The sequence below is a fragment of the Pezoporus occidentalis genome, unplaced genomic scaffold (assembly GCF_034315485.1).
Source record: "Pezoporus occidentalis ecotype Australia unplaced genomic scaffold, CSIRO_AGI_Poc_V1 ctg93, whole genome shotgun sequence".
Taxonomy (NCBI): Eukaryota; Metazoa; Chordata; class Aves; order Psittaciformes; family Psittacidae; genus Pezoporus; species Pezoporus occidentalis.
In genome coordinates this window covers 386,137-411,168 of record NW_026916294.1, presented here as the reverse complement: position 1 = coordinate 411,168, position 25,032 = coordinate 386,137, and the positions used below count along the sequence as shown (strand labels likewise).

Below are 25,032 nucleotides of genomic sequence, written 5' to 3'. Positions count from 1 at the left end.
CTATATTGCTGCTGTTGTTGTCAGCTGCATTTTGTACTAGCCTCAGAAACTGCTAAAGCCTGGGATAGCTAAGTGAAGAGTGAAAGGGCTGGATTTAAATACGCACCAGTATCTTGAATTGTATTACAAAGAACAGTCAAGCACTCTGTAGAATTTGTTTCTGTGGTGGAATTTGTTCAGTGTATAGCTGGAGTGAAGAAGTGTAGCTTCTAGACCCTTGCAGGGACTGCAGGCTTAATACCTTTCCTAGGTTTCCTATCTTAGCGTAGAACCTTACTTTCTGTGGTTTGTGGTATTTGTAGGATTCAACTTTTAACTATTATTAAGGATTGCAGTGGCTGCAGCATGATCCATTTAGCACTAGGGCTGGCTATGAGACTTTAGGCAAAGGGTTTAGGGGCTTTTTGGTGTTTGGGGTTTTGTGTGGTGTCGGTTTTTGTTATTTTTCTCTCCTTTATTTTGAGCAGTAGTCCAAAAGCATTTTTTTCAATGAATGGAGAGAAAAATGGAAAATGAGAAACACCATGCAGAAGTAATATTCATATGGTACTGTTTGTGTCTTCGGCTATTAATAATATTTGATGATCATAGATATTTATATCTCATGATGATACATATATTTGAATACAGGTGTTTCCTTAAGCTGATGAAAATCAGCTTCATCTTCTGAAGATAAAGAGCTATGTAGTTTTCTAGGCATGGGCGTGCAGAGGAGAGACCCTTCCCTGGGCTGTAGATGGGCTACCTGGAGTAGAGACAACAGAGGGGGGCTGAATGCAATAATGACCTACTACTGCTTCGAGCTTTTCCAAATAAGTCAGACCACATAGACTTCCATGCTGTTCTGTTCAGGAAAAACTGCTTCTGAGAACTGTAAAGGATTAGCAATCTCAGTTCTGTGTCACTGTTGTAGGCATAACCTTTATTTCCTAGCAAAGACAAGCCATAGGACTGAGCTCCGTGGGCACTAAGTTAGGAAAGTTTGCAGTCACCCTACAGCCATACTGGTTTGAAGTAGATATGGTGTTATCAGTGTAGTTGCTATATAACCTTCTTCTACAAAACCAGAAAGGGAATTATTGTTGAATGTGAGATGTCATGTATGTGGCTGTGATGTTTAGCCACAAGCTATTAGGTTTAACTAAACTAACAGCAGAATCAGCACCTTTTTAGGTACTTTGGATAATTTGGAACATTTTTTGGCATTCTTTTTATCTGGGATTTAGCCAGAGTCATGTGACCTGACATAAAAATAAATTAATCAATCTGTTCAGACTTGTTTAACAGCTTGCTTGGTATAATTTTCTTCTAGTCCAAAAATGGTGTTTGTTGGTGCTCTTTTATGAGGCATCTAGGTACTGTTCCTAACAAGGCAGCTGTAAATGTGGAATGAGTATATTTTTGTGCATGTAGCAGAACTTATATATGTGCAAAAAGTGTAATTAAAAACAAATAAAAAGGAGCAAATAGCTGCATTGACATATTTGGAGTTGTAGCACCCCTAAAAACCTCATCTGTGAATTGAAGAGGGAGAGGGGTGGGATGCAATGCTGCTATGCTAAACAGAAATCCTCTTCTGTATGAAGCATAGTAGGCACAAGCTATTCAGATTATTTTTAAGTATGTACTTTTACAGCTTTTAGGTAATACAATTCAGATACTGGTGGTAACTGAAGATGTGCGTGATAACGTGTCTTGTTTATTATGAACATGTTTTAACTTTGTGCCAGAGGTGTGAGCATCTACCTAGTGGCAGTTGGTTTGGTTTCCCCAAAATTTAAACTGGAAGCATTAAACACTGCAATTAATATCCCTGGCTTTCAATATGCATCACTTTTCTGGCAGGTGAAGCATATTTGGTTCTTGTACACCCTTCTTAACACTATAGCCTATCTCTTACATTCTGTGGCCTTTTAGATCTGTGTAGAAAATGCTGCTGACAACAGTGGGTCAAAATAGTTTTCTTGTAAATTGTACTGGATATAAATTTGACCAGATGTTCTCCACAGCATATTGGAAAGTGCTTTTCAAAGCCATGCACAATATTGCATGTTTGGTCAACAGGGAGGACGAAAAGCTTTTGGCATGATGCCTTGTTTTACGCAGTGACTGCAGACCAAATTGCAGATATGTCTAATTTGGAGTGAGTCTGATTCAGGACAGAAGGGCTTTTTTTCTGAATGCTGGCACTTACTAACACAGGTAGCAAACAGGGGTGTGTAATGGGTCCTGCCCCTGAGGAAAAGGCATTACTTGTTGGTTGGCTCACAGAGAATTTTTGCATCGTGTTTGTAATTGTGGTTGTGTGATGGATGGGGAGAGCTGGCTGGCACATCCAGTGGCTGCAACCAAAGAACTGGGAGCTGAGACACGTGAATTTGTGCACTGAGCTGGGGACAGGCATAACATCCAGGGGAAGACTGTGGGATTTGGGTTTGATAAATGTTCATGGCAGATGGGTGAATTTTTGAGTTTGTTTTTCAGCAGGTTGGTTGTAGTTTGTGAAGAGTGTGTGAGTGAGGGATGTAGCTGACCATGAGTGAGCTCTAGCAAGGAGCTAGGGTCCAAATGTATCTCTGAACACAGTTATGCCTAATATGAGACTGATGAGGACCAAAGGTCTCTAAAGCCAAACAGTCAGTAAGAGCTGTGAGCCTCAAATAAGAGTTCCTGTGGTTAGTAAGTGAGACTGAAATATCTGTGCAAAATGCAAGGCAACAGGCGCCATGACAAAGGAGTGTGAAGTATTTGTTGCAGATGTGAAACTAAATTTAGAGAGAGCAGAAATATGGTCGGGTGGCAGATACGTTTGGAATTTGGGTGTAAGGGCATATTCAGGAATGACAGAAATGAATGCTAAATGGTGGAATAGCACCAAATAGCAATTAAATGATAAGAGAGAGGGAAAGGATGGCACAAATTGAAAATAATTTCTTTGAAATAAAATCTAGGGGAAGAGAAGGCTAGTAAATTGAATCTACTGTGGTAATCTAGGAATTTAAATCCTTGGGTTTGGATTTAGATGTGTAATTTGTTAGAGAACTACTACTAAGAACAGCGTCATTGGAGAGACTTATTCTCCAGTTCATAGCTGGGAAATTAAAGTTCTACTAACAGGGCCCAAACATTCCTGTATGTTCTGCATGAAAAATTTCTTCATCAAGTAGTTACTATAGCAGAAATTCTGGAAATCAGTTTTGTCAAGTGGTGAGGGCATTATTAGAGATGTGGGTGTCAGTGTTGAGTATTTATAACTAAAGCCAGATGTGGGGGGGGGAGGTTTAGAAAGAACAAACAGATGGACCTATTTTTATTAAAAAAGGTGAACTGCAGAGCCCAGAGATTGAATGGGAAAAAGATCTGAGGTTTTTAAAAATAACAGAATTAAGAGGAATCTGTGCCCTTAAAGGAAAAAATTGGAGATGTGTTGCCCAGGCTTATTCACTCAGAATAAGTGCCTTTGCAGTTAGAGATGGCAGAGTCTGCAGGCACTGGGGAATAGGGAGACAAATTCACAGAGAATGCTATACACGAACAGAAATAAAGCTGGAAAGATGCCAAGCTGAATTAGCCATAGTAATGACTGTCAAATAGTAAAAACTTCTTACTTTTTTTTTTGTGTAAGAAGGCAAGACTTGGGTACAGTGAAGTTGTGCTTGAGATTAAGGATGATTTGAGTAAGGTCCCCAAAATATACACTTTGTTTTCAATAGTGATAACAGCCACAGGGCAAAACCAAGCCAGGTAACAGAAATGTATGGAAATAGAAGTGCACATAAAGGGGTAGAAACATGAATGTGCAAGCTTATTGTGTACATGCTGATGCAACCAGATAGTCTTTGTGCAAAAAATTCTGAAAGAACTGGTACATAAAATCCTTTGACAATGAGATATTTTATGCAAATCTCCCAGGTCAGGGGCAGACCTATGATGCTTACATTGAATGTCATGGATTGATGCTGGCCATCAGCCAGGCAGCCGGGTCCCCCTTGCCCAGAGAGAGAATAGCAATAGCAGAAGTGAGAATACAAATTCAGAATGCAACATCATACAGGGGGTTGTGAAGAAATTTAACTCCATCCCAGCCAGAGCCTGTACAAAGAGGAAGGAAAAATGATCTTGGCAATGCAGGCCTATTTTTCTTGACACAGTGGCATATGAGGATTTGAAAAAGATCTCTGAAGGAATAAAGATGTGGTGCTAAGTGAAAAGGGGGATAAAATGCAGCGTGGATTTACTAGGGATGGCTCATCACTGTCTAACCTCTTAGCTTTTTTTTTTTTTAATTAAAGAACTGATTTTCAGACAAAGTAAATGTATCAGATTTCTTCTACCTGGAGTCCAGTTTAGCACTGATGTGACAATCCATGGAAGTTGTAGAGTCAAAGGTTATGCTCCTGGGGAGGGTTGGCAAGAGATACTGCTCAAAGGAACTGACAGAATCCTGAGAAGGGGGCAGGCAAAAAAGCAGTTGAATTCCTTGGGAATTAGTCTTTGGACCAGCCTTGTGTTATATTTTCATTAATGATCTTGGCAGAAATATTAAGGGTGTAGTAGCTGGTAGCATAATGTGGAGAGGTATCAGGAGGAGGAGCAGAAAGATATCATACAGGAAGAATGGCATGACCAAAAGGACTAGGGTGACTGGCATGAAATGAAATTTGGTATTACAAAATGCAAGGTAATGAACTTGAAATCCCTCCCAAAATGTCTTGCTAAGTAGTTAATCATTAGAAAACTGCTGAAGTAGTAGTCCCAGCTGGTGATGCTGAGTTACTAGCATGATGTGGCTACAAAAAAAGGCATGTGTTGGGGAAATGTATCAGAAGAGGCATTCCCAATAGTGAGAGAAAAGCATCATCGATGCTGCTCCAGACTCAGGTGAAGTTTCATGCAAAATGTCAGGTAAAACTTCCATCATTCACTTTTAAGTAATGTGATACAAAGTCTATAAAGACAATGAAAGGCTTTATGGAGGCCTTATGGAAGATGATTTGGAGAACCTTCTGTTAGGAATTGACTGTAGTGATGAGCGGGAAGTCACAGTTTTCTTCTCTAAATCTGTTGGAGGTAAACAGCAGGCAGACAATAGGCCTGTTTAAGTTGGAAAATGAGTCTGTTCTATTGCAGCAGTGTTTCTGAAAAAGCATTCTGATCAGAATAGTGGGCATAAGAAAATGGTGGGGTTTTTTTTGGTGGTTTTAAATATTAATTCAGTAACTTTCATAAAAAAGATAACGTGCATCCCAAAAGAAGATGAGAATTCATATCGGTTATGTTGATGAGCTGTGGTTTTTTCTTTTCCTTCCCTTTTCCTGCAGTGTTACTGTAACCACTGCTGCCAGCAGGATGTTGGATGTAAGTCGCTAATAGTCTTGGAATGTACTTGGAAAAAAATACTTGAGCCTAGATGGCATCAGTCTAAGAGTAGCTTCATACTTTTTAATAGTTTATGCAGCCTTCTTAATATGCAGATAGCTGTTGGCTAGCCATTTGTTCTTTATACCAAATAAACATTTGAGAAACATCATCGTCGAAAAGTTCTGCTAAGGTACATTAAAGTGGATTTGAAACAAAAGTGAATTTTAACCATTTTTTTTGTTCTCTCTGATCAGTATGGCTCTTTTTTTTTCTCCAGGTCTTGTCTGCCTTTATTTTCCACTGCTTATGATTTGCAACTGAACTTATATTTTCATTTTCAAATGGTTTGTGTTTTGTTTTTGGGGTTTCCTTAAGGCCATAAATTGTGGATACTGCTTCCTTGAAGTTACTGCCGCTGTTCTAGTTGATTTTAGTTGGTGAGGATCAAGTCCTTCAGATTTTTGAAAGTTTTAGGGTCCTTCTGTGTGTCTGATCTTGATTTATGGCTATTTATCACTGCATATTCTTAGCTATATATTAGCAAAAACTCTGATTGGAGGTTCAGAATGGAGTAAAGGCTATATAGCCTTAAAAGAATCTGATATGCACTGAACCTCAGGAAAACTGTCAAAAACTGGTGGTTTTGAGAGCATAGCAATGCATGATTAAGGCCAATTGTGCCTGCATAAGGATATAATATCAGATTTGCACCACTTAGTAACAGCGGCATCATTATGTGTTTCCTTTTTCAGAATCACTGTTAAGGGTCTCTCACTTTCCCTTTGATACTTCAGAATTTCTTTAACCAGTTAAGAAGAGTGGAATTTAAACCTGAATTTTCAGATACAGCCAAGGCTGCTGAAACAGGAGGTTCTTTGGGAACATGTCAGATTGATGTTTTTGTTTCATATTTAGTGTCTCTAATTATAAAAGTAATTTTTTGTACTGGCCTTTATTTTGCCTGATCATATCTATGTAACTCTGCCATGTTTTGGCAGACTATAGCACATTAAAAGCTTTAGAAAGTATGTTTAAAATCTAGATGCAGAGAGGTAACCATGACTGAATTACTCTCCTGGGAGGAAAATGCTCTTAGAGTGCCTATTGAAATCAGCATTATCATTTCAATACATGTCAAATATGAGTAATTTCCTAGTTCAGGCAAAATTTCTTTATAAATCTTTAAATCTTCCAGTTCTTTCAAGAAAAGGTTAAAGTACTTATGATTTAATGAGACCGCTTTACATCATAACTGTTTGACTATCAAGAGAAAACTTGTCCTTTCCAATTTGTAAAATCGTTTTATTTTGTGCACAAGTTTTTCAATAGTTTTAGGTTTGTATTAAAAGCAAAGAACCTGAGACTTAAAACCAGAGAAGAAAACATTTCTTCTACACACTCTGTGTATTATTAAATATGAGATGTTTTAAACTGTATATTCCCTGAGTTTAGTAAGAACATGAGAAAGCAAGGAAGCATTTTAATTTAAATCACTGTTTGAAGTAATCACTTAGTAGTTTTGTCAGTCTCAGGAAGGGAGGGGAGAGCTTGCATTAATTCTAAATGTTTAGAGCTTCTTGTCTACTAATTACAATAGTGTGTTGAAAATATTTAGGAGGATGCAGCCTGTCCATATGGTTGGTGCTTATGCGCCTAACAGCAGAAATAAAACACATGTTACAGTCTGTAATGTATCTGAATGTCTGTTTAGAGAAGTGTTTGGAGAAACAGTGGGCATAGCTCTTTTGGCAACTGCTTCATCATTTAATCTGCTCTGGTTGCAAGCCTTTGAGATACTGCTGCTGAACTTTGAGTAGTTTGATACTAGTAACTTGCCTCTTCTTCTGGCTCATAGGTATTAGGATGTCAACTGTGTTGATTTAAAAGCTCTTTGTTGTTATGACTTCAGCTTCCTGGGAAAATGGGGTATGTCCTAGATGCCTTTATCTTCTCTTCAATTGTACTATCTCTTAAATTACTTCCTTTTTCTTTTTTTCCCCGAATATGAGTTCAGGCAAGGTCTTGCATATTTGGAGATTTAGCTGCCTGGGAACACAAGACAAGGAACTTCATTTGGGCCAAGATTTTAATTTCAGAGAATGCCAAAAATACAGGTTTTGTCTGTGCCATCTTCACTAAACTTCAGGAAATTGTGAATGTTTTTTTCAATTGCAAACACAAATCCCACTGAAGATTGCCCAGACTCTATAATATATATGGTAAGAATGGAATTGTTTGTATGACCAGTGTTGGGAGGAGGTAGTATGGAATGGTTTGCAGAAGCTGTGCTTGATTTGTCTGGAGAGTTTCAGGTGAGATTTGAAATCTATCAAGTTTCAATTTGTTTTACAAGCAGTTTGCTTCCTTACACAAAAATATGTGGTAGTAAATTAAATTGTATTTTTAATAATTGAAGCACAATGTTAAAAATTATTTGCTTTCTTTCTTTCTCCTAGTCTCAAATGTTTGAATATCCTGCAGTTCTGATGGTTGTATTTTTGGCATTTGGTGCATTTTTCGTGGTGTTTTTTTTTAATTGAATTTTTATTTTTTAAATAAAAATGAGTAGAGATGAACAATTGTATGTGCTACTTTAGAATTGTGTGTGTGTGTTTAGTTAGGAAATAACTTTGAGACTTCCTAAGCATACTGTAACTTTTTTATTGACAATATCCATGAATCAAACTTCTAGTGACAATTGTAATATGCAATACATCGTATATTTGATGTATTTTATTATTTTTTATAATTTATTTATAAATCTATTTATATATAATTTATATATATATAATTTATTATTTAGATATATATCTATTCAGATAGTTGTCTCTGTTCTGAATTGGCCTATTTTTCCACATGCTGTTTCTTCAGTTGGGTGCAGAATTATGCAGCATTGCTTGTTTGACCCTTGCTGGTACTGGTAGCATTTCAAAAACTGGCACTGGCTTTGACCTTCTGCTTCCTGAATTACAGCCAAAATATTTTTCTCTTGAGCCTCTGCTCTCTCCTTTCCAGTGGTATTTAGGGGTACCCTTGCTATTGACTGTGACTGTAGGTGACCTTGTATGCGAGGTTCATTGTTGCACCTGTAGGCAAATCAGCATGTGATATTCAGTGGCAGCATAGATCAGACTATCAATATTGGTCTGAATCCGACATTTCAGAGCAGCAAGCTTCTATTTCTTTCCACTGAATTTCTTACCCTGAAGATTTATCCTCTCTACTCCCTTGTCTTTCTAGCTTGTTGACCATGTCCCATGGGACTTTTGTGGTTCTTGGAGTCAGGAGTGGTCAACAGAGAAAGTCTTTCATCTCTCTAAGCTTCTTTAGGTGGCCTGCTTGAGTCTTGATAGTAGATAATTCTGTTTTTCATGTTGTTACTTACTTGTGCCTTATGCACATACCTCTTGTCTGTATAAAGCAGCTTGTTGAATCCTTAATACTTGTCTCCTTTCATGTTACCATAGCAGTCATCAGATCTTGGATCTGATCTGTTCTGTGACTTGGGGAAAAGAGAGTCATCATGCAGCAAGCAAGAAAGCAGTTGTTCTCCATGTATTTTAAGATCTGATGACTAGGTTCCTCTTCTATTTTGTTGTTTGGAACTTGCAGCACAAAGATCACTTGTGAAAAGCTTTCCATGTAAAAAGAACAGAGATTGATTAAAATAGAGCAAAGCTGTTTTGTTAATTACTTCATTTTTTATCAGAACCTGTATTTGCAATTTTGAGCTCTCAGGTTCTGCCAGTCCCCTGCCCAGATGTTTGCCCTATCCTGAGGCATCAGACTGATAGAGCTCCACTGACACAAGCAATAAAAAATATTTTTCATTGATACAGTGCTGCTTAGGATAGAAAGTGGCAGAGCTGTAGTTAATCAGTTTAGTATTATTTGATATTACTGAAATACTGGTGAGGTGCTCACCAACAAAAGCTCAAATCAAAATAGCCCATCAGTAATTGGAATGCATGTTCTGTAACATGAAGGATCACTAAATCTCTGATTCAACTGTTTATTTTGGAAACCATGTTAACTTTTAAAAGTACTAATTCTTTAGGAATACAGACCATTTCAAAACCTCCCTCTTTTTGCATTGATCTTTCTTTGTTGGCCTGGTTTATCAGATAATTGACAGTGTGGGTTACAGCACTCAGTTTTTAACACTGTGCTAAAAACTACCCCTGCCCCTCTGTCCAAAAAATTAACATTCCTATTTTGGATCTTTCTGCTTGCTGTTACTTGCATCTTTGCATCAAAGCAGCTTCATTCATGAAATAACTATTAGTTTTTCTCAAGCTTGTAAACTACCTTGTGCATTGGCCTGCATTCCACTTGCTTTCTGATTTCACTGTCAAATTCATATTAATATGTGGCTTGTTCTTGAGCAGAGTTAACTGCTTCAGGAGCACTCCAGGGTTCCTTCCCCCCTACTCTTTTTTTATTTTTTTAGATTTATGTTGTCCTTTAGGGAAGTCAAGCTGAACTAGTGGATCTATGGACAAATAGACTCGGATTGAAGGGAAACCATTTCCTGCTGAGAAGGGATTAATGTTGTAGGAGATTGTGGAAAAGAAAGGTAAAGGAGGTCAAAGGGAAAAGCTAAGTATCTTATATACAAATGCTAGGAGCATATGTAATAAGACTGCTGAATTGGAGTGACATGTTTTCAAGGATAAGAAAAATATTATTGGAATAAAAGGGACAAGAAGGAAAATGAAGGGGGATTTAAAATGCCAAGATACACAGTTTTAGAGAAGGGAGAGCTGATATAAAGCTGGAAGAGATGTAACAATATTGCTGAGGGATGATACTCAATCTGGAGTAGGAAACACTCCTGCTCTCCTGCCCCCTATTTTTTCTTTTCCTTCTTTTTTTTTTTACCTAAGTTAAGTTTAGTGGTTTGCATACAAGGTGAGGACAATTTAGCGTGGTTGTGATTCTTGGCTGTTGCACTAGACTTGCAGGTGGTCAGAAAAAAAGCTCAAGCAATAAAAATCTTTAAGACATAAAATAAGGTTCCCTGAGAAAACCAGAACTTTGAATTTTGAGGAATTGAGGAGGAGACAGTAGGAAGAGTGTTAGAGATCAGTGAGGATATTGACTGTGTTAAAACTACAAATGAAAGCATGTTTCCACTGTCGCTGTAAAGTTGTTGCTTTTATACTGTTATTGAAACAGTATATGAATATTGTCACTGTTATCGTGGAAAGATTGCAAATATATATCTGTATACGGAAATAAGTTAAAAATCAAATGATCATAAAATGATGAAATTTGAAATGGTTGTGGAGTAAGGGTATGTGCTAGATGGAAGAAGCAGTAAAGTTATTGATTTTAGTAAAGTTAACTTTGAAGGAAAGCAAAATTCTCCTGGGATTTTTGCCTGCAATCCTGTGATGAATGGAAATCCACTCCACACAAGTAGAGAGTACATAGTGTATAAAACACGTAGAGATGCTGCAATTAAAATTCATCCCAGTTAAGTCAAGAAAAGGAAAGGCTGATATGGGCCTGAGGCAAAAAAAAGGAAAGGCAAAGAGACATCTTGCCCCTCCTGACCTTATGCTTTTTCATTCCCCTTCACTGTTCTTTGCCATTTCTTCTACTGTCCCTTTATCCTCTCCAGCCCTTGTGTTTTAAGACAGTTCTGTCTCTGTGGTCCCCTGATGAGGTTTCTTCCTCAGGTCTGTCTTTTGTACACTAGCTTTTTCAGAGCATGGCCATAGCTGTTCAGAGTGCTCATAACGTGTGTATGTGTTTCTCCCCTTTCCCCCTGCCCCCAACCACTTACACTGTGCTTCCCATAAACACAATTGCAAGCTGAATGTAGTTGACATATTTCCTCTTTGCCAGCTTCCTTTATCTGTTTGTGGCTCTGGGATGATGGTGAGGGACAGAGTGAGGCAGCAGGAGCTGAAGAGGGCAGGCAAGTGGGTATATAACAACTCATGTAGACAATGGGGCTAAATGAAAGTATTTTGAAAAAGACACTGTGCTGTGCTGGAGCATTTACCGTTGAAATGGCAGGAGTTCTCAGAAGAAAGGGTCGAACAAGCACATAAGTGGTTGTAGGTTCTGTTCCTTTCTTTTGTGAAAGTTAGAACACAAATCGGCTCTTATTTTGGTACCCAATGTGCAAGACACATGTCCAGCATCCCACATACGCACAATTGAGACATCTTGTTTCAAGGCATAAAGATCAGCTGTAAGGATGAACGTATAGGTAACATATTTGAGGTCTTGGCCTTGGCAGGTGTGAAGTGCCATTGCTGAAGCTGAAGGCAGTTTATAGTAGCTGAAGATCTGGCCCTTAACTAAGGCAAACAGTTTAAACACATTTTGATCTGGCATTTTATTTTTAAAAGGAGAACAGAGATGATAATGGTATAAGTGGATTTCAGAGAGAGATTTAATGGGACAGTGATGAAAGATCGAGTGGTCTTTTTCTGTCAGTCAATCTCTGTTCTCTCTGTTTCTTTTTTTTTTTTTAAGTCACAGTGATTTGTTAACTGCAGAAACTGGCAGTAGGCAGAGAGGATGACCGTGTGGTCTTATGCCATCCAGCTGTTGACCAGTTTCTGCAGATGGTATGAGGGATCATGAAGTTAAGTTCCATGTGTATTGTGATGATAGTTGCATCTATATTTAAAGCTTTCTGTCAGTGAAGCACTCATGGTGTTGTCAGATGTCTATTGGACTGTATGAGCTGCAACTTCTTGCAATTGAATGTCAATAAGACCAAAGCTATTCTGGTTGATTCATAGCACCAGCTTAAGCATATTCACTTGCACAGATTACATTTGACAGATAGTTACCTTCAGCTGAACTCTGTGGTTAGAAGCTTTGGTATACTCTTGACAGTGAGCTTAGGGCTGATGCCTTATGTTTATTTCATATCCTGTTTTTGCCTTCCTAATACTGCATGTGTATGTCTACATTTAAATAAATTCAAAGCTGAAGTACTAGTCAGTCCACTTGTTATCTTTGGACAGAATGTTGTGAGGAGTCAATTTCAGTATTTAAAGAATGGTGGTTTTTTTTTTTTCCTATTTAGGCAGTTTTAATTTCAAAAGCTGTCTAATTGAGGATTTTCTTTTATTAGGAACTCTTGGAAAAGCATCTGTCAAAGTCTAGCAAGTGTAAAAGGAAAAAGTAGAGGATAAAACCAATGATGAAAAAGTATTATTCCTTTTGGAATGTTTTCCTGCTAGTCTACTAGTTTGCTGGCCAGCAGGAATATATTCAACACAGATATTCTTACCCTGTTATATTAGAGAAAGTTAAAATTCTCTGGATTCTGCAACAAGATTGTGCATGGTATCATCAAATGTATGTGTGTATCCCCTGTAAATCTTGTAAAGAAAGGCATTTTTCAAGGCCTTTTGTAATGGTCCTACAATAGTCTGGGGTTGCAATACAGTTATTTGTTGATGAGGTTAGCTGATCCTGCTTATGGTGAATTTACATATATCGAAACTTTATTTGGAGCATACTGAAGAAGAATTAAACTTTCAAATTATTTCACGCCATTTCCTTGTGCAGGCTCCTAGTCAGCTTAAAGCAGCATCCTTATTTTGAAGAGAAACTCAGTAATTTAGCAACAAATAGCTTGTGCATATACTGTTTCCACTCAGAACTTCAGTTCCTGGTTTTAAAGGCCAAAGGCGATTTTCCTATAGAGTTTAAAGAGATGATAAAAGATGGATTTTTGAGTTTTTACTTCTTTCAGGGAAGAGTAGGAGTGCAGCATCCTTGAATTTTGATATAAATGAGCGAAAAATAAAATACTTGATAAATGAAAACATTTTTGGTTGGGTATTTTAGCTAGACTGGCATGCTCTGGTAAGAGGGCAGATTGATTTTATTGTTGGCTATGGTTAGATAATGAATCTCAGCCTAGAACCATGTTGTCACAACTTCCTTCTAAAAATGACAGAATGCTTGGAAATAAAGGAACTTCCCTAACTATGAATACTAACTTCAACACTTTCTTTCTTAAAATCATCTTAATGAAATCCCTGACCATACTGTTACTTAAATCAGTGGTTGCAATGAATGGCCCCAGGCCCTCTCTGTTTTATTGCTGTAAAATGAGGCCTGAGGTACCAAAGGTACATGAAAAGCATCATACTGAAACCTGAAGAGATGCAAGGGTTGCAGTTTGCCTCTATCTTCTTGTGCTCTTTTCCTTCAAGCCTGCAGCCAAGTTGCTTCAAAGGCTTGGGATACAGAGGGGTGAGTAACTGTTTGCTAAGAGGTGCACATTTCTTATAGCTTAAATAATTTTTTGTAAATGTAGTATAGGATTTGAATATGGAATTTAGACATGTGAATAACATCATTTAAAAATAGCAGGTAAAATAAATTTTATTGTGTGAGCATCTCCTGCGTTTGTTATAAGATAATGGGCAAACAATCTGACGTGGACGATTTTAAATACCTGTAATGGCTCTATAAGGTAGTACTCCTTTTCTCCTATACTTGGTAAGAAAGAGAAATGCATTTGAAACCAAGACAGGGTTCTGGCTGAAGCAGCACCAAGCTCACTGGCAAACCATCAGGCTGTTCTTTTACTGGTATAGAAGCTGCCATTTGTCTGTCATGTGTTAATGCAGATAAATTATCTGAGCTGGCTTATCCTCGTGGATATTATTTTTCAATTTCCACTCCCCTCATTCCCCCTGTCCCTATTAACATTGTTATTAGCATCTTTTTCGTCTGTTTGAGAACAAGATCCCAGACAAATTCTTCCTGACATATTCTTGTTCTCACATGTTTGCTACATAAATTCATTATCTCTTGCCAAGCTTTAGATCTGCCAAGTTTCCTCTGTGTTGTCTCAATTTTCCCTCCAAATAAAAACCATTAAAATGCAAAGAGCAAAAGACTACAAATGAGCTCTATTTATCTTAGGGGTGTAAGCTTTGTCTCTGGGGGAAAATAATAAAGAGTGAGCACAGGAGATTTTGATGTATGTAAGACACCTGCCCAAGCATCCCTAGCAATACTGCCATCACTGTCAAAATGTACTTATACTACAGAAATGTATGCTAGTGCTTATTCCTGAATTATCCATTCAGCTAAGGTTGTAAATTTAGGTTAGGCTACATGTGGTATGGTGTAAGGAGAGATAAGTAATATAAGACTGTACGAGCAGGCTGTGTATCGATGCTGCGTAATGTGTGGAGTATGAGGTGGTTGAGTATGGAGTGGAGTCTTGATGAATCTACAGAGGTTAAGTGTGGAAGCTACTGCACCTGTATAGCAGGTGGCTGACAGAGAGATTACCTGAAGGCTTTGGAGAGGTAAGGAGATTGGGATAAACCATTTTTGTTCCCTCTTTGTATTAGTGTTTGAGAAAAATAGTCCTTGGAGGCATGGAATCTGCTCCCACCTGTATTCAATGCAATTTTGTGTGGTTCTCCTAAAGCTGAATGTAGTAGACTAAAGAGGAAGAATAAAAATTAGTAGAATAATGCAAAATAAGATGAATAAAGTAGAACTGGGGAGATTAATAAAGGAGCCTTTGAGATGGATTTTCAGGATGGGTAAATTCTGCAGTTTATTCGGTGAGGGAAGGTGTTGAATTGCGGCAGAAAGTTGTCTGCCGTTTCTGCTGCATCAGTTTAGGGCTACATACACACACAGCTTTTTAAAAACATGTAAAATGCAGCACTGTGGAGTTGGGGTGCTAGCTTTGCTTAAATCACATCTGAAAGTAAACTTTATCCTATTTTTTTCCTGCAAAAATTCCATTCATCAGCTTTCTGTTGCTTAAGTCCGTTTCACTGACCTTTCCTCTTCACTGAAATTCACTTACAAAATATTAAAGATCTGTGGAAGCCTTTGTAACTGCAGCTTCAGCAAGGTTTGCAATTATGCAAGGAAATACTGAAATGCATACCTATGTGCATCTCATCTCTTTGATATTCAAGACCCCTTTACTGGATCTTTTATTAACTGTTCTGCTTCTGTTTCACACCTGCTTTCACAGTGTAGAGATATGAACCTGCATTTACCCCCGTGGTCGAATATGCCGTATATCTTTATATAAGTACCCAAAAAGAGTTTATTTAGACAGGTTGAAGGTGAACAGAATTTTTATGCTCAAGTTTCTGATTAGACCATTAAAGCAGAATCACTAATCCCCTCCTTCCATCTATTGTCTCCCCTCATCTGTTGTCATCAGTGACCACTGTTGATTTGTTGACTCTATTAAGGTATTCAAGGAAGCCACAGTCCTGTCATTTTGGTCATAACCTTAATCTGTCTTCTCACCTTGGGAGAAAATGTGTTAATGCACTCTCTGTTTTTATAGAATGAACTCATTGAAAAATTTCCTGGTACAATACATTTAGAAGAAGAAAACCCACTCTTGGTTATTTTAACAGATAGGAAGCACAGTTTTGGTAGCAACTTTTCTAAGAACCATAGCAAATTCAGTGATAGTAAACAATTGTAATGATACCCTGTGTAGTAATTTTTGAGCTGGGTGAGTCACCACTTCTCCTGGCTTCTTGTAATTTCTGATTCCTCATTTTTTCTAAATGTTTAAGTAAATAATTTATACAAACTCCTGCTTTCATGTACACCTCTGTGTAACTTTGTGGATTCTGGAGTTACTTTAGCTTTTATAGTGACTAAGGAGAGGGGTCACTTCTGTCAGTTTGCTGAGCTGGAAAATAAATGGAACATTTTTTTTCCCCCCTTTTTTTGTGTCTTACAAGTGAATGGTATAGCTACCTAATTGCTCTTCATAAAGCACTTAAATTCTTCATATTGTGTATCACATTACTTCTTATCACAAGTATCTTATCAGTTTATCAGAAATAAGTTTCTTGCTGTGTAAATAGCGATTTTTTTTTTTAAAGGGTAGGCTAATACAGACTTGTCTAAGTTTTCTTGCAGTTTCTTTTTTGTTCACTTATTTGGATGAGAATTTGCTTGTTTTCCCATATTTGAGAAGCAGGCTTTACGTTTCTGTTTGTATTCAGTTTTTAAATTTAGCTTTCATTTACAGCTATCTAAAGATGAATTTTTAACTGAAAAATTAGGTGTCTGATACAAACCATAGATCCCTAAACTGCTTCATCTTGATGAAAACAGTGGTTCCATTGCATGTGTATTCCAATTCCTAGTATTTATTTGAATAGGAAGTTTTGGTCCTTGTCCTTCTTTTATATGTCAGTCATTCCTGCCCCTGCCATCTGAGGCTTTCTTTGATGGTATAAATAGCCTTAAGATCTGAAGTTACAGTTGAACTGTTTGCCATCACGAAGTTGGCTGGATAACTAACTAGGCCAACATTGGTATCATTTGGCCTGAATGACTGGAAAAAAAGTTCTTTATTTCATTTTTGGTGCCAGCGTTCTCTCTGTTGTGAAACTCCCCATTTATGGCCTGCAAATCTGGGGAGAAATCCCTCTGCTTTCTTCCTGTCTTGCCAGCTGCTGTGATCTAGTTATTAGAACAAGAGGTGATGAGAGGAAACTTTAAGATTAAACTGTTATGGTTACTAGAAGCTATAATGAATAAGAGTTAAAAAGAATGTATAGTTAACCAGTAGAAGAGATTAATGTTGTCTTGAAATAACTCCCTTTAATTTATCAGTAATATTTTAATAATTCTTCCCTGTGCCATTAAATATTGTGATAGGAAAGACAACCTAAAGGAAAAGATTGTGCTAAAAACCAGGTATATCTTTGAAACATATAGTAATTATAAATTCTAAAACATTTGGGGAAGAGACTACTGCTTCTGTTGGTTGTGTCCGTTAGTGCAGTGGAGTTTTGATCTCTTGTTAGTCATCTTAAGCTCTGCTGTGCTATATTTAGCTATCATTTATTATTTTTTAATGGAACATAAAGGGTTCTTTTGCATGTCTATTTTATTTATCATTCTGCACAGGGTATCTGGGTAATATTAATATTAGAGCTTATTTTTAATGGAAAAATCTTGATGTAAAAAGATCATGGTCTCCATTTATTTTGGCTGAGAATTCAATTCTACATGGAGGAGACTGAAGTTGTCTCAGTTGTCTATATATATATATATATATGTAACAGGACATTTTGATGACAGGATGATTAAGAAGTGTGAAGAAAAAGTGTATGTTGCTTAAATATGAAAGATATCACACATAATATATGTGTCTGCTATTAGCTGAAAGGCAAAACTTTGTAGATTGGGGTCTCAGAATTCCCCCAAATTGACTTTGCCTTGGAAAATGCCATTGTAGCTCAAAAAAGGGAGTCAATATACCTGTGTCTTTTACTTGATACCCAAAATGTGTCCTGCCTCTGTAGTAATGAAGAAAAATATTACTCTATTTTTTTGAAAAGCATATTGATAGTTTTTTAAATTAAAATACTGAATATTTTTATTATCTCTCTTATACAGCTTATTTATACCTGTTTTACTATTTATGCATTTATTATACAACTATATGTTATAACTATAGATAACAGTGCAGTTCAAAGTTTAAAAAAATAAAAGAAAACCCCATGGTATTCTTAAATCAATCTATACAGTGGGTGCCTTTGGGGAAGTACACATGTTTGCATTCAAAGAGCAGCTATACAAAATCATACAAAAGAAATCTATGGAAAGGTATTAAATATGTAGAAACCATGGATAGCTGATGCAGTCTGTGAACTGAAAGTGGTTTGAGTTCAAAGAGTATTTGGGAGCAGTATCATACATGCTTACCATGCTCCTATATGCTCCCCTGCTTCTGCTTTTTTGCCATAGTTAGTCCCTTAGTCTTAGCAAGTACAACTGTTCTGAAGTGTGGTATTTGGTTATACTGCTTTTTTGCCACACAGATTACTGTGATATAGTGGAAAATTCTGCTAGCAGTTAATACATTAATAACATGAAAATACTGACTTTTGTTTACACGACAGCTCTTCCTGATCCAAACCAAGTGACAAACCTGTATTAGGTTTTATTGTTACGTTTTCATAAGGAGGGTCTGAGTAGCACAGATGTTTAGGTGAGAAAAGAAACAGTTGTGATGCCTTTTCTGTCCCTATTTCATTTTATAAGCAGGAGCTTGTGTTCAGTGTGTCCTCCATTCTGCACTACAGTGACCCATAGGGCAGGGAATTTTTCCTAGGTAGAAAGTGATTTGATTTGCTATTGCTGGCTCTGATGGTCCATTTGGTTGTGACAGAGGACTATAAGGACTTAATTAGGGATGCACTGAAAGAACTAGTCTATCAGCCCGTTGGCCCAGCACTTCTCATCTTTGTAACTCTTCTGGATCATAACAAGAATGCTATTAAAGGAAAGATGATGGGTATCTTTCACCATCTCAGTTCAGCATCAAATGGATTTTCCATTGCTTGGAATTGGTATCAGGCTCTGCATTGGCAAAGGCTAATGTAGTTGCAGAGTGAATTTATCTTGCTAACTAATCCTTGCCACCTCCCTGTGAGGTGATTTGCTAAGTATCTGCCAGATGGGTAAGTAGGGAGGGAGGGATGGTTTCAGAGCTGGGATTAGAGTGCTGATGTCCCAGGCTTCTGGTCTTGTGTTCTGCACAACTATGAGGCCAGCCTTTTAAGCCCATCTTCTGTTACTGTCATGGGGCAAATTCCTATTGAATGTTATTGATAAAGACAACAGGGGAATAATCCTGTTGTCTTAGTCAGGAGTGGAATTCATCTTTTATTTCTGTAGTATTGTATGCAATTTAATGTTAATGGTCAGGAGACCTTAAATAACCACATCAAACAGCCGATTCAGCGCCAGCCTTTTTTATTTAGCTTAGTCTAAACTGACACCAAACTTTGAGACATTCCTCTTTTTCCACTGTGGAGAACCACTGGGATTTTTTTTTCCTACCACACATGGTTTCCCTCCTACATTTTCCTCCCATGTCAGATATTCATACCCCCTTTAATAACCAGCAGGGGGATCGTTACATTGAGCTACTGCCAAATGCATAATGACTGCTGCCTTTGCCTTACACAGTCACTGCACTACTGATATCCAATTCAGCATTGTAAAGTGCTTAGGGCTACCTTGGGGATGTGCTATATTAAACCCAACTATTCTAAATCCTATTTAATACAAAGAGATTGGTGCTGGTGGTGGTGGGGAGATTTAAAATTGTCGTTAGTCACCTATTTTCAACCAGTAAAAATACCTGGTCACTTAGAGCCCAATTCTGTCACTCTTCAGTCAGAAATAGTCCCACTGATATTTGGTGGGGGGTGGGGGGTGGTGGTGGTGCATGAAGGCAAGTGCTGTGCTTCCCACTGGGGAAATTAGGTCCCTATAGAAGCTGCAGCTGAGATAGTAAGCTTGCAAGGAGCTGATGGGGGTGAATGTTCCCGTTTCTGAATTCCACTTACAAATATTTTACAACTGAAAACAGGAGAGTGGGAGCATGCTTCATATCTGACTGAAAATAAAGGTACTCCTAAACTTGTAAAAGACAACGTTTTTATTTGAATGATATGACAGAGCTGCCACAGGAGTGTTACCTGCTATAAAGAAAGCTTAAGAATTATTACCTTTATTAGACCAGTGACACTGAGCTTTAGCCATACATTTCTAACTTCTGTCCCTCTACAGAGACAATTTTCTTTTCTTAAATAAACTGTCATGCTAGTGTTAATATATTGTTGGCTCCCTCATACTCCGAGAATACTGCTGATATAAAACATGTATATGTTAGATTGGTAATAGTATCTTTAGTGTAGCTGACTAGAACAAATGTGTTTCCCTCATGGCTGTGCTAATGTGATAAAGGAAAATTGGCTGTTCATCAGCTTTTGGCTGGGTAAAGACAGTAGAGATGGAACCACATTCTTTTTTATGCATTAATACCACTGAGAACTTTTCACTAGTTATATTTCATGTGCGGGCATGTTGTGCAAAGATGTTGTAAAACATGAGATAATGCTACAAATAACGAAGTGGGAAAGCCTGTATCTTTTATGATGATAACAGTCAAACACCAAATGACAGTAACAGGCTGTAAAAAATGTGATGCAGAGAAAAAATGCAATGTAACCACCATATACATGTGTACTTAGGCTCTTGCAAATAGGGCATCAGATGTTTAGAGGGCTTTGAATTAAAATTAAATAAAAAACTTTTGTATTTAGGTCATTGATGTGTCAAGACAAAAGATAATTTAAAATGAAGAGATGTATTTTGAGCAGTGAAACTCATATGGAATAATTTTGTGAACAAATCTCAAGGCTTAGTAATTATGATAATAGCCTTCAAATTTCCATCAGTGGAAGGACAATAAATATTCCTGTCTAAATTTGGGAAATATTGACTGAATCTGGAAACAGCAATAAAGCTCAGCATCCATTTGTGTGTTTGAGAGTGCAGTTTAAGGAGAAAAATCCATCCATAGAATTTTGTGTGAAGCCTAAATAAAAAACAATCCAAACCAACCCCTCCATCTCATTTCATATTTCCTTTCTTAAAATACTGATAGACTCCTGTTGCCCAAGGCACTGATGCTGATCATCTGAGCTCAGATTTATAGATAATTGTGTCTGTTTATCTTGGTCTGAAATTTGAAGGACTTTATTGGTGGAATAGCACTGTGAGTGCATATATTGTGCTTTTCAACTGGTGTTTTTTCAGGTTCTGGTTCTCCTCTTTGCAACAAATTATTTGGGCTTGTAAACCTTCTGTTTGTCCTCACATAGATATTGTTCTTATGGAAGCAATTATTCTAGGTTTATTTTGTTTTGATTAGCATAGATATCAAGACAGGCTAAAGTACTCTAGTTTTATTTGGTCCTCTGTAGACACAATTCACCAGACATCCATATCTACAAAATGAAAATAACACTCTAAATTGGCAACAACAAAACGATGTTTCAAAACCTGAAAGCTACCAAGCTCTGATGTGAAATAAGCCTTATGCAAATGAACTGTTGCTAAAAATCAAGGAATTTCAGTTTTGCAAATAAATCACTTTCTGAAATAAGTGAGATTAAGGTTATTCAGTAAAACAGTTCAACAGAGTTCAAAAGTTTGGGGTAAGCTGAACTTAGTTTCTGTACTGAACTTCATTAATGTGAAGCTGGCTATAGCCACCAGAAGCCTCCAATTTTTTTGTGTGCCTGTATTCTTTTAAATGAGGGTATTTATTTTCATAAAAGGGAAGGCAGAAAGGCATTCCCATATTATTAAGCTTTTTCTAAGTGTATGTAACCTAAACATGAGGATTTTTAATGAAAAAATTAAAAAAAAGCACTACGTAAAAGCTCAGCATCTTGCAAGTTTGTAGAGCCAGGAGAATGCCATGACGTATTTTTATGAACATTAGCTCAAATTTAAAAGGAATTGGCAGGGAAGGGAGCACTTGCAGAAAAGGGCACCCTGGGGTACTGGCTGAATGCATATTCGTAGTCAAGGGTTTCCTTGATGTAAGGGAATTACCGACTGGGTGTAAAGCAGATGTAGCCAGTTCCTATGCTGTTCCCTTCAGCCCTTGTAGAAAGAAACATGCTGGATTTAGGGAGGCATTTTGGAGGGGTGTTAGAGGCCTGGCTGAAACGTGATTCATTTGGTTGTCCTGTATATATGTGAGACCCTTGAGGCCTGTTTGAAGTGATGTGTATGAGAAAAGCTCTGACAGCTGTAACATGTGCCTATGGCCTGGAGCTGCAACCAGCCTTGTACCTTGTGAAGCACAGCCACCCTTCTTTCTTCCCCTGCCCCTCCAGATTACTGTACTAGTTTTTTCTTTCATCTAATCACTGCAGAAATTTTATAATCCATGCATTTCAGTGATGATCTTATTAACTGGATTGCTAATGGATGGACAGAATAGAGGCAACTACTTCTGGTAGGCACCAAAAGTAAAGATACACAGCAAGCAGGTTCATGTGTTGAACAGTTAAACAGTGACAGACATAGCACGTAATCAAAGTGATTGCTTAATGAAGCATGTGTTTGCCCCTTTGCATTGATTCTACAGGTGTATCACAACAGAATAAGTTTCTTCTTGAATGGCTGGGAAGATGACAATACACCATTTGATTCAAGGATTCTTGTAGGAACAGTAGCAGATACTGATGCTGATGGTACACTGCAAATTGGACAAAGCTTCACAGGTAAATCTTGTAGCATTTTAGTGGAATGCACTGAAATATTCAATGAGGTGTGCACAATGTGGTTAGAAAATGTGTGAATCATTTCAAATTAAGTATATGCTGAGAAGTAGTATCTTCCTGCAGGAGTAAATTCCTAGCATACAATTAGCTTTCTTAAAAGATTGTCTCGTAAGATAGACGTTTGGTAGGTAATCCTGTAGGATCATAATTTATGTGTTACTGAATAGGTAGATTTTCTTCAAAATGTGGGTAGGTAGGGGGACACATTCCATTAAATGACAAAGCATAGTTTTTCTGAGTAAATATATGAAAATATTTCAGAATGGGATTGTGCATGGCCACTATACTGCACTCCTCTCCTGAGCAGAGCTGAAGTTTCTGGCTGTTCATGTTGTTCAGTTCTATCCAATGCTCACATAAACTAGTAGCAGAATGAGGATCCCTCAGCCTCTGGTGATGCCTGATAACGTTACTCTTAATCTACATTTAGAATTTTATATGTACTGCAGCATGACAGGATCATTGTAGAACAGCTGGGGGATATTTTGTTGTTTTACACAAATTCTTGGTTCTGCAGATGTAAGAATACTGACTCTTGCTCATCAGGAACATTTTGATTTGAAGCTAACTCCTAACTATATGTCACTTAACTTTCTTGAGCTCTTGGGCAAGAAAGTCATTCTGCGCCCCATTTCTTAAGGCCTGTATTTGGAAGTGTTCTTTGTGATTTTGATTCTGAGTGCTGGATAGCTAGTAAATGTATAAATGGAATATCTTTAAATGCTTTTTATCTTTATTGTATAAATTGATAGGTACAGTAGTACCTACTGTATCTCTTCTCTAATTAGAGGTGGCACATGGACTGGCTCATTACTTCTGTCTAATGAGCCAATCCTTGTGCCACCTCTCTAATCAAAAAAGAGATAGGTACAAAATATTCTTATAAAGTTATTATAAATCATTCTTTTTATAAAAAAATTAAGTCACTGCCCTCTATGGTTTTGTCCGAGTCCAAGATGGTTTCATTCAGGTGGGGTAATTGTGCAAGAGAGATCTCTGAATTCTGAATTAAAGGTGCTCTCATGCAGTGCAAAGCTGCCTTCTGCTCAGTAGATTACTTATTTATAGTATATTTTCTTAGGTTTAGAGCAATTTGTTGGAAGAATGCAAGATTTTCGATTTTACCCCGTGGCACTTACAAACAGGTAAAGAACTTTCATTTCTGGAAAAAAAACAAACCAAGAGTGTGGGGAGAGGGAAGAATAAATTACAGTATGCTTATTTCCCAAAGTGTAGTGCTTTTCAGATGTCTCCTTTAGATGATAGCTTATGATGATGTAGTTTACTGAACCTCATTTCAAAGATGCCTTTTAATCTGAAAAATCTTGAGTTAAAATAAATTCAACAATTTAATGTATTTTGCTTTTGAAGTTTTGCTTAAATATAACTTATATACATAGTACATATGTACTGGAACTCCACACTCAGTAATCTGTGCACTTTTCTGTGTTATTGTTGTCCTTGTTACAGTCTTAGTGTTTGTGCAGAGAGTAGACCCAGTTGCTAAATTTCAATGCTTATGAAATTCTGAAATTCTGAAAGTCTAAGTGTTACTTCAGCATATTTCTGGCATAATAGTGTGTTCTGGGTGAGACTTGCCAAGCTTTACCAAAGCCCCATGTAAACTGTAGGGTGAAGAAGGGAGCGCAGCCAGTTCAGTTTAGACCACTCAAACACCAGTAATCCAAATGAAGAGAACAGGCACTTCAAATAGCATGCTGGCTTTGTGTCTGTGAGCCTGGCTACTGTGCTTCAGCAGTTCCTTTGCTCTGTTTTCAGCTTCCTCATGGTATCAGTCATCTGTGTCAGGTATTTCTGGTGCTTCCCTCATCCCATGCACTCACCCCTACCCCGAAGTGCTGTTGTCTTAACTGTTTATTGCTTTCTATATTAGAATGTCACCATAAGCCGCCAATGACTTGGCCAGCTCAGCTGCACATAGCCCTGGGCAATTGCTTTGACTTGCTCTGTTCCTGAGGCCAAATTGTGGTTGCCACTGCAATTTCTGTTGCCCTCCAGCCTCCCATCCTAGCGCATTACAAAGAAATGTTACCTTTGTTATCCAGCTCATGCTGGATTAATCTACTCAATTCAAGCTGGCCAGAAGTAGTCAGGTCCTATTTGTCTGTGTGGTGCTTCTGGGTAGGCTACGTGCAATGACACTCATGACTGCAGACCTTGAGGCTACTTAATGATATTCTTTCGATAAGATGCAGAACAGTTTCCTGAGAGTTCAGCTGTCTGCAGGACATTAGGATGAACTGAGCTCCTGTGAATTTAAAGTATTAATAAGAATCTGAATTCGAAGACATAAGAAAATCATGTTGGTTGTATCCTTTCAGAGCAGCGCTTGTCAAATCCTTTGAACTATAATTTAGTTCACTGAAATGAACAAACCTTAGCAATTGAAAAATAAGGTATTTTACAAAGTGTTGTGATCTACTGATGTATTTGTAGGTGTAGTTTTGTGTGCACAAATAACTTGGTCCAAAATGTTTATCTGGGATAAACTTGT

At 37.6% G+C, this 25,032-nt stretch overlaps 1 protein-coding gene across 4 annotated transcripts in view; it reads left to right on the top strand.

Annotated features, from left to right (window-relative positions):
- The window catches only part of USH2A (usherin), a 372,227-nt gene that overhangs the window by 8,277 nt on the left and 338,918 nt on the right, over positions 1-25,032 (top strand). For all 4 annotated transcript variants that reach the window (XM_062605800.1, XM_062605798.1, XM_062605802.1 and 1 more), the window contains exons 4-5: positions 22,322-22,457; positions 23,599-23,662. In XM_062605800.1, coding sequence (XP_062461784.1) covers positions 22,322-22,457; positions 23,599-23,662 — 200 coding nt within the window. The remainder of the gene's footprint in view (positions 1-22,321; positions 22,458-23,598; positions 23,663-25,032) is intronic.